This window comes from Camelina sativa, chromosome 14 (assembly GCF_000633955.1).
Source record: "Camelina sativa cultivar DH55 chromosome 14, Cs, whole genome shotgun sequence".
Lineage (NCBI taxonomy): Eukaryota > Viridiplantae > Streptophyta > Magnoliopsida > Brassicales > Brassicaceae > Camelina > Camelina sativa.
The window spans coordinates 20,749,127-20,759,736 of NC_025698.1; the positions used below are offsets into that span (position 1 = coordinate 20,749,127).

A 10,610-nucleotide genomic window follows, 5' to 3' on the forward strand; every position below is an offset into this window, starting at 1 on the left:
GAGTGGCTGGTCGAGCTGGCTTCTCTCGTGCATTCTCCACTCGGTCGAGTCCTTCTCAGCACACGGTCGAGTGGTGGTCGAGTGTGCGGTCGAGTTGGACTCCGGACCTTGATTCTACAGCCTTAACTTTCTTGTTTTCTCCTCAGGTGAAACTTCACTTCTCTTCAGCATTGCTTCCATGCTCCTTAAGCTCCAAAATCACCTGTTTATGCATGAAAAGATGCAAATACAATGCAACTATACTCTAATGCATGATTAGTCCTAAAGCTACACAATAATGGCCTAAATGGATAGCAAAAGATGCAAAAGTTGTGAATAAACTAAGGGAAAACAAGGTAAAAAATATGAACATCATCTGCTTTCCCCAAAATACTTGGATTTGAGGGATGCTCCTGTTCTTCAACTTCTGAGTCCTCCTTTGCCCTAATCCAAACGGTCCTTCGGGGTATGTGAGATTTGGCTCCAATTCCTCGATAGGCTCGGGCACAATCATGTTAGGATCCAGTACATGCTTCCGTAGTTGTGAAACGTGGAAGACTTTATGCAGTCGCATAATTTCTGGCATAGATAGCCGATATGCTACTTCACCAACTCTCTTTTCAATCCGGTATGGTCCGATGAACCTTACCGCGAGCTTTCCCACTTTACCAAATCGATCCTTTCCTTTTTGTGGTGCGACCTTCCAGTACACCATATCCCCGACTTCAAATTCCACTTCCCGCCTTTTTCGATCTGCGTACTTCTTCTGGCGATCTTGGGCTTTCTTCATGCACTCTTGAATAAACTTGACCTTCTCTATGGTCTCATCAATCAACTTGTGATTGAAACTTGTCATTTCCCCAACTTCGGTCCAACACAAAGGCGTTCGACAAGGCCTTCCGTACATTGCCTCAAATGGTGACATGCCGATACTTGAGTGATACACAAACGCATGCTTTCGTCCTTCTTTTTCACAAATAGCACTGGGGCTCCCCATGGCGATGAACTCGGTCGAATCAAACCCTTCTCCAACAAATCCTCTAACTGAGTCTTGAGTTCAGCCAACTCGGCTGGTGCCATGCGATACGGTACTTTAGCAATCGGGGCAGCTCCGGGCTCATGATTTATGGTAAAAGGATGGTTTCTTGGGGGAGGCAATCCTTCTAACGGCCTGAATACATCTTCATAGTCCTAGACTAATGTGATGTCCTCCACTCCCATGTCTTCCTTGTCAACTCCTCCCATGGCGGTAAGAGTGACTAGGTAAACATTCTCTTTATCGCACAATCTTCCAATCCTTACTGCCGATGCAAAGTATGTCGTCTTACTTGGGCTAATTCCGTTGAAAACTAGAGGTGTCCTTCCTCCATTTTCAAATACAACTCTGCTCCTGCTGCAGTCTATATGGGCTTGGTGCTCCGACAACCAATCCACTCCCAAAATAGCATCGAACCTCTCTAGCGGCATCACTAGAGGATTCACCGGGAGGTTTGTATCCTGCAAGACTATCGACACTTCCTTGAACAATCTTCTTGTCTTCAGAGGCGGTTGATTACCAGCGGTGTAGACGTTGATGTTCACTTCTTCCTCTTCACACAAATCTCCGAACTTGTCGGCCACTTCAGGAGTCACAAAACTATTGGACGCTCCCGAATCGAAAAATACATGTGTGGGGTTACCACCAACAAGTAATGTTCCTAAATGCAAGGCAAATATAAAAATGCAATGCAAAAACTAAACACACAAACACACAAACAATCACAAGAGAGTTAGAACCCAATCAAACTTGTTATAGGGCCTTTCGCAGGCTTTGGAGGTTTGGGTGGCTCTACTCCTAAAGCAAAAATATTTGTTGGGGTTGCTTGCTTCTTTGTTGGGGGTTCCTTCACTTCCTGCACTGGCTGGGCACGGTTCACAGTTTGGGCGTTCAGTTTGGTCGGCTTTGATGGATATGAGGTCGCATAGTGTCCCATATCGCCACAGTAGAAACATGTGACAGACGACAGAGTGGTATTCTTAGTTTCCACAAAGGTTGGACAAGCTCGAGAAAAATGCCCAAGTTGACCACACACATAGCATCCTCTAGGATCCATGTTGCTCACTGCACGTCCTCCTTGGTTAACAGTCATATTGACCTTACCATGGTTTGTGCTCCAGTTTCGTCCTTCTACTTGATTCACCTTCCGAAGATTCACAACCTTATTTTGTTGCACTGGTTCCTTCTTTATCTATCGGGCCATAATCTCTTTTTCCATCTCAATGGCCTCCTCAACACTCACCGCTCTCTCTTCCACTTCTGTGACGCTTCTGTATGTCACAGCGTGCAACCTTCCCTTTATATCTGGCCTGAGTCCGTTAAAGAATCTCTGGGCCATAGCTAACTAATCGTCATTGCCTTGGTACATATATCTCCGAAGTCTGGTAAAAACTCTTCCATAGGCTCGAACACTCATATTACCTTGTTTCAGTCGCAAGAACTGATTCTCCAGTCGATCACATGACTCTGGTGGAAAGTACTTCTGCTCAAACTCTCTCCTGAATATCCCCCATGATATAGTCTGGTATCTATAGCGAGGAACTACGCTGTCCCACCATGCACGAGCATCCTCTTCTAAGAAGTTGACTGCGATTGGTCTTCTAAACTCCTCCAGAGATCTTGACATTTCAAAGTTAGTCTCCAATTCTCTTATCCATGCGTCTGCTAAGACCGTGTTCTAATCTCCTTTGAACTTGAGAAGTCCTAGGTTCCTCATCATCATTACCAATTTTAGAAAGTGGTCTGATGATGAGGAACCTAGTTTCTGCTGACTGATTTCCTTGGTTCTGCTGCTGTTGCGGCATCATGTGATTCAAAAGATCTTGAATCATCTTAAGTGTCTGCTGAGTCTCTAGTACACTCGACTCACTCGGGCCTCCTCCACGAACTTGGTCTCCCCTTGGCATATTCTGGTTTGGATTGGCAGTGAACTGACCAATTGGTGAAAATCCTGGTGCTGGCTGGTACATATTCTCAAGCGTGTTGTACCGAGTAGAACTTGATGGTGTGTACCTCGGCGTCGCGACGGGTACATCCCATTCAGGCATATACATATTCGGTTCGAATATGCCTAGAAACGATTCCTCCCCTTGTTCATCCTCAAAATGCAGACCCCATTCCTCCGGACCAAACTGTTGACTTGAACCCCTCCCTGTGTCCAGCTAAAAGTGCATTGATCTAGACCTTTCGGATCCTTGACCAGACATCTGCATCCACGATCAACAAGGTTTACTTAATCCCATCTAATCCTAAGTGATGAACGAACCGGATTATCCTAAGTGTCTACTGCGACAATTTTGAATCGATAAAACATTTGAAAACACGAGTAATATAGCATCATAACCATGCTCTGATACCACCGTTGTAACGTCCCCGAACCGCCGTACGGCCGGGCGGACCGCGGACATCACCGGGATGCTACTTTGGAAACGTTCACCAACGATCTGGCCGGGTGCAGGAACGGATCAAGACCCTTTGGCCAGTTCATCGGTGAGGTTCCCGACCACACGACACATCCTTAAGGCTTTGCAACCCTTGTGACACGCCGTGCGTTGAGCCGACTCGGACAAAGTCTATATCAGTACCACTCGCCCGTTTAAAAGAAATCTGAATGCTTTGATAAATAAAAAGAGTTTATTACAAAATAGATACCAAAAGATGGTAGAGTTTTGGATAAGGCCTAGAGCCAAGGTTTGTTTCGAAATGAAACATACTTGAATTTTACAATAGACACAAAATAAAACTACTATTGGTTCCTATCGTTCACCACGCCCTCTAGTTCCCTCTAGGGTACCTGCAACACAAATTATTATCATAAGTAATCTAAGATTACTTAGTGAGCTCAGAGTTCCTGCAAAGAAATTATCCCAAATCCCAAACCCCAATATCATACAACATGCAAGAAGCAAATCAATCAACAAACAATCAGAGATAGCATGCGAAAGATAATGAGCTAAGCAAATTCATCTAGCAAAAAATCACAACAACATGCATCAACATGCAACAACATGCAACACAAACTTGAATGAAAACAAAGAGTTTTAAACAAGTTTCAATTTATGGGCCCGGTATGCTTCCTTTTCTTAACACCCCTTTGAACAACCGCATTGCAACCACAAAGGCATGCAACCGGACTTCATTTAGAGCCACACCGTCATGTATACAGCTTTGTCCAGGGTAGCGAGCTTAGTAACCTCCGAGCTCTTCGAAACCAACCCTACAAACACACGAACATGGGTTGCATGTCGCGGCTGCATGTAGTACGGAATAGGAAGGACAGCAATACCCCAGTCTTACTATGCTAGCCGGACTTTGTCACGGACTAAAACGCATTAAGACTTCAGCAAGATTGATACTTGAGTTCTTATGGTTTTTAAGCTCATAATTTTACAATTATCAAAACTAGTTATCACCTTTGTTACTAGAACATTTCGAACTAGTAACTGGTATAACCTCACAGCACATGCATTTAAACAAGAAAATCACAAAATAAATTTAAGTAAAAATGCAACTAAATGCTCATGCAAACCGTTCACTAGATGAATGTCTTTAATCCCCATCTAGTCCAGTGAAATATGTGCCTGAACTCACAGAAAACCGGCGATCTCTTGTAAGGAGTGGTCGGATTTTCTGAAGCTCCCTCACGACACACTTGAATCCCTTCGTTTGTTGAAATCGATTTTCTACTCGATTCAACACCTTGCAATGGTCGATAGTCTTGTCTTGCTTCTTTTCTCCTTCACTCTTTCTCCCTTGCGGCAACACCTATCTCCTTTTTCTCTTCTTTCTCTCTTCCTCTCCTTTCTCTCTTAGCAGCCTTTGGGCGAAATGCTCTCTCCCTTCTCCAAAGTAATCAGAAGTGACGCTTATATAGAGGCTTGGGCGAAACTTTGCCACTTGCTCCATCGTTGGTGTGTTGACACCTAAGGAGGTGAGGTGTCAAGCCCATATTCACCCAAGTTGCATGGCTTCAAGGAATATTCCCCTCCACTACTCCAATTTCAGATTAAATTAACTCTTAATGGAAAATTCCACTTAGTGCTAAATTTGTGATTAATTTAGTCATTTAGTGGAAACTCCACTAACTCTATTTTTAATATTTAAATCGCCCGCCTTAGTGGGTTCCTTCCCACTCTCGCTTCCCGTCTAGGACACAGCCTTGTCCACACGGTGTTCGCCTAGTACGTCCGATCGTTCCACGTACGTCGGGTACGGTACATGGTACATGGTACATAGTACCATCGGCCATCTCTTGGTCTGTCCAGAATTTCTCGGACACTTCTTCAGTAATTCTTCTACCTTCCTTCCTTGCCCTCTTTCCAAGTCCTTTCCAAGTCCTTTGGCCAGGGGTTTTTATTTTAAAATTTACCCCTTGGTGAGGGTCACTACAGCCAGAGTGAAGACTGGAGCCACATGACAAAACGATCGACCATTTGGTCGATCGTGTGATCGATCAGCTCATCCCCAGACTTGAGCGGACTTCAGACTTCAATAATCGACCATTTGGTCGATCATAGGGTCGATCAACTTGTGCTGGACTTGACCAGACTTCCGATACTTGACCGATCGACCAAGCAATCGACCAATGGTCGATCAAATGATATTTTTGGAACCAAAACCCGGTTTGTTCCGGTTTTCTCTGATTTGTTTTATTCCAATCCGGTTTGTCCCGGTTTAGTTTCCTATTTTCTTATAAATACACTAACTTCTCATTAGGTTAGATCATCTTTTGTTTAGCAATTTTGAGGGATTTTAAGTTTTGCTTTTCTGGGTTTATTGAATATTTTGTTTAATTTGAAGTTTTAATTGTAATATCTTTTTTATTTTTTCTATTCTACAATCTCTAATTATGATTTCACAAAGATCAAACCTCTACCTTTGTGTGATCGTAACTATGAGTGAGTAGATCTTTTAGGACTTTGGGCTTGGTAGATTAGGGAGATATATGATTGATCTTTGATGACTAGGGCTTTATTTATGTGTTTTCTATCTTGTTTAGTGTTAATAATGCTAGATAGCCTTGATCAAGCTTGAATCTAGACATTAGGATTTCCATGCCCATAAGGTGTTTGTTGAAATTCCTGAACCAAACTATTCAAGATCTTTGCATTCCTAGCCAATGGAAATTGATGATTAGGATGCTTAGTGGTATTTAGACTTGATATTAATGCATGCTTACCTTGTGATTGCCTTTGGAAATTGTTGATTATCACTTGATTAGCATAGGATCTTTATCATGGAAGTGAATTGATTTACATAAGTGTTCTTAACCTAAGGATTGTTCTTGATTGTTTGCTTAGACATCTAGGATTGATTAGCTATCTCCCAAGTCACTAACCTTGCCCAAGGTCCATTTGTTTTATCTTCATTTTGAAACTGTCCTTGTTTGTTTTGAGTTTGTATTGCTTTGAGTTTGCTTTGCTCTCTTTCTTTAATCCATTTTGTTAATTAAGACTGTTACAAAAGAACCAATTCCTGTATTAGTTTAGATTAAGCATTCATGTGTATTCCTAGTGTGTTGATCATTGCAAACTGAGGTTCGATAATTTAATTGATAGAAAAGTACTACATCAATTTGGCGCCGTTGCCGGTTGGCAATTGCATTTAACCATTAGGATTTTATCTTTGCTTGATACTAGGCCATTTAATTTCGTGAATATGATTAGCTTCATGCATCTAGTTGAGATGATGAATTCACTTTTGCTTGTTGTTACTAATTTGTCTTCCTTGATTCTCTTATGCTTTGAAAGGTACTCAAACCAAAATAAGAAGAATGGAAAGACAATGTCATTCAAGGTAATTGTTGTGGACAATCAAACAAGCATTACTAAAGCTCCAAAACCTCAAGTACTGGTAACAAATCTGACTCAACCTCAAGAGAACACATTGACAATAGGAAGCTTTGATGCTCCTTATCATGAGTCAAGATATGGAATTCGCCCTCCTCCCATAGAAGCCAATGCTTATGAAATCAAGCCAAGTTTGATTAGATTGATTCAAGGCTCTAAGTTCTTTTGGCTAGCCATAGAAAACCCATATGATCATTTGGATTCATTTGAGAGGTTGTGTAGTACGTTTAGGATTGGAGGTGTTCCCGACGATAGTATCAAGCTCATTTTGTTTTCATTTTCTCTTGGAGAAAAAGCAAGCCAATGGGAGAGAACTATCCCATCTCATTTGGTCAATTCTTGGGATGATTGTAAGAAGATCTTCCTTCTCAAGTTCTACTCCAAGCAACGAACAGCTCAAGTGAGAAATGACATAATGAGTTTTAAGCAAGAAATTCATGAAAGCTTCCATGAAGCATGGGGAAGACTTAAGGGATATATTCGAGATTGCCCACATCATGGATTCAACAAGCAAGCTATACTTAGTATTTTATATGGAGGACTTAAAAAGGAGCTCAAATTGATATTGGACATGGCTAGCAAAGGAAGTTTTTCAAACCTCACTATAGAACAAGGAGAGTTGCTTGTTGAGAATTTGGCTCAAAGTGATCAAAGATACTATGAGGAGGACTATGATAGAGTCCCAAGAGAGGGTGGACACAAAACTGAGGAAAGAAGATATCTACACAGCGATTATAACCAAGCTTATCCACCTTTAAAGCTTCAAGTAAAGTCTTCTATTCAACTTCCTCTTCAAGATAATGAAGTGAGTGCCCTATTGAAACGAGTTTTAGAAGGTCAAACTAAGGGTTATACAGATTTGAGTAAGAGTTTTGTTGAGCTGCACAATAAGATAGATGGGGTGTACAATGAACTTGATCATAAGATCATTAGCTTGGCTTCTCAAAGGAATATTGTTGATCTTAAGGTAACTCACAACACTTCTACTTCAAATAATTCAAGTGGACTATTACCGGGTGAATCCAAAGCTATCGCCAAGGATTTTTGCAACACTATCTTCAAAAATAATTTGGATATGGTTGATGAGCATGAGAAAATGGTACAAGAAACTTCTACGCTTTCATATGGTTCTGTAGTTGATAGCAATGGAGAAGAACCAAGGATTATGAAGGATCAACAAGAAGATGTCAAAGTTGTGAATGTGATGAATGAAGATACTCTACAACTTGCTAATTGTGGTGAAGAAATTTTGGATGGTGAGTGTTTAGACTCTTTATTTTATGACCTCAAAGGAGATTCTAGAGAAGAGGATTTGGGTCAAGCAAATAAAGTTGTTGACAAGAAGAAGAGGAAGAAGAAACAAATCCACCCTCCCACCATTGTTTCATCTCCTATGACTTTGTGTTTGCATCCCTTGGGGCTTGTTGATGGAGCAATAGAGTACAAAGTGAAGCACAAAAGTCCTTCTTCACCTTTTGCAAGTGTCAAAGCCAGGCTAGATCCCAAATATCAATATGACAAAGATAAGCTTCATGACCTTCTCGCAAGTGTCATTACTATCAAACTCCACTCTCCTTCCATCAATCCAACAGGATCTCAAGGGAGCACTAAAGCTCCTCCACCCACTCCATTCCCTAAGGTTCACAACTAAGGCCAAGGTATGGTCCTAACTTTCCATTGTATATACCATTTGTGTTTTGTTTTCTTTATTTTCATTAGACTTTCTCTTGGACTTTTCTCACACCGAGACGGTGTGAATTAAGTTTGGGGGAGGGACTAACCATCTAACATTGTGTTTTGTTTTGACTTTCATCTTTTGTGTGATGCATTGTTAATAGCTACGTTTTGAGAAAAATCAAAAAAAAAAACTAAAAAAACAAATGCATGTAGTTTTGCATATTCATTTTTGTGTTTAGGATTGAGTCTAGAAGCATTTAGTATCCATTTGCATTTGAGATTATAATGAAGTTGCCTTGTTAGAAGTTCAGTCTTAGGATTGAACCCATAGCCCTCATTTATAGTTCATTGGTGCTTGATTGATCTTTGGTAAAAAATGAAGAATCTAAGTTTAAGCATTGTGTCACTTGAAAGCAATTTCTTCTAGTGTAAAGCTTGTTTGATCATTGTTACATCTCTATATTATTTGGACTTTAATTTGATGTTTAAAATATCTTGCATATGGACTATGAATGCTAGCTCATGGAACTTTCATTTGGGTTAACAATCTCTATTTGCCACTCTATTTTAATTAATCCAATCTCTTGCCATACCTATGAACCCCAACCTTTTCTTTCAAGCCTTATATTGATTTGTTGAGTAAGGCCTCTTTGTTGATAATGCTATAGGTTGTGAAATCTTGAGAGTATTGAGAACGACAAAGAACTGGCTCTTGTTTTAGCTAGGTTTAGAATCATTAGAACTAGTTATTGGGACTGGTTTTGAAAGAAATAGGTGTTTAGAATGTTGGTTTGGGTTCAAGTTTGAAAAAAAAAAGAATGAAGAGATAGAAAGTTTTACTTGGTCAAAAGAAAAGAAAAGAAAGGTCTCTAAGGTTAAGATTGGTTAAAAGCTCTAAGTCTCAAAGAAAAGAGATAAAAAATCTTGTTATGGTCTCCTAGAATCAAAAAAAAAAAAAAAAGAGAAAGAAAAGTCAAATAAGATTGGGAGTTTAGCAAATAAAGAATGAGAAAAAAGGAGCTAATGTTTATAATAAAGAGTAGCCTTAGAGATTTACAAAAAGAATAAGACCAGAAGTTACAAAAGGGAGTTTAAGGGTTTAAAATCTAGTTTTTGGGTTGAAAAGAAAGAAAAGAGGAATGAGGAAAGGGTAGAAAAGCTTCTAGGTGGGTCGACATCAAGAGTTAAGCTTTGTATGCCCAAATTATTCTCAGTCTTAGATTGGTTTCACAACTGTCTAGCATTCCTTTTTGTTTGAGAGTTAACTCCCCTAAACACCTTTGCTAACCCACTTTAAAAAGCGTTTCTTCATAAACCAATTGAGCTTAATTTGTTTTCCATTTGCAAGATTACACCAAACACTTTAATGAATGTGAAAGAGATGTTCAATAGGATTGCAAGTCTTTGCCAATAGATAAAAGGTGAACTAGAGTGGTGCATTGTGATAAGCTTAGAAAAATATTTGTAAACACTTTCACTGATTTTAGCACCATTGAATTGCATCTAAGGACTATGGTTTGAATCCTTTTTCTCATGTTCTTAGGTTCTGAGTCCCATTTTTAAACCTCTCTCCCTTTTTTTCACTTGGTTTTTGCTAGAGGACAAGCAAAGTATAAGTTTGTGGGAGTTGATATCTTGTGTTTTTATGTGATTTTAAAGCTTAATTCTTTATTTTTTTGTGCATATTCATGAGCATTTAGGTTGTTTAAGTTGTATTTTGCATCAAGTTTGGTATCTCAGGTGTTGGAGTAGAGATGTACAAAGAAAGTGTGCTTTGGAGCCAAATAAGTCAATAATTAGCAATATAATGGAAGACACATATTTGGATGCACACAAGATGATTGATGATTCGGAACCAGTCTGCAGTCCCTCTAAGATCGACTCGTATGAAGACATTGCCTTGGGATTTAGCTCCATAGTTCTTCAACACAATTATTGGAAATTGAGTAAGCTTTACAATGGAGGTGATTTCAGTCCAATCAGATGTGTGTAAAGAGTTATACCTGTTTTAGTGAACGTCTATACAGCTAGAGTGAAGACTGGAGCCACAGGACAAAACGATCGACCAT

The 10,610-nt window shown here is 40.0% G+C and overlaps 1 protein-coding gene across 1 annotated transcript; it reads right to left on the minus strand.

Moving 5' to 3' along the window:
* LOC104743828 lies at positions 1,171-2,354 on the minus strand. Its single transcript, XM_010464871.1, has 3 exons — positions 2,259-2,354; positions 1,766-2,159; positions 1,171-1,676 (listed from the first exon to the last, which is right to left on the minus strand). Exons 1-3 carry the CDS (start codon positions 2,352-2,354, stop codon positions 1,171-1,173), a joined length of 996 nt encoding a protein of 331 aa, XP_010463173.1.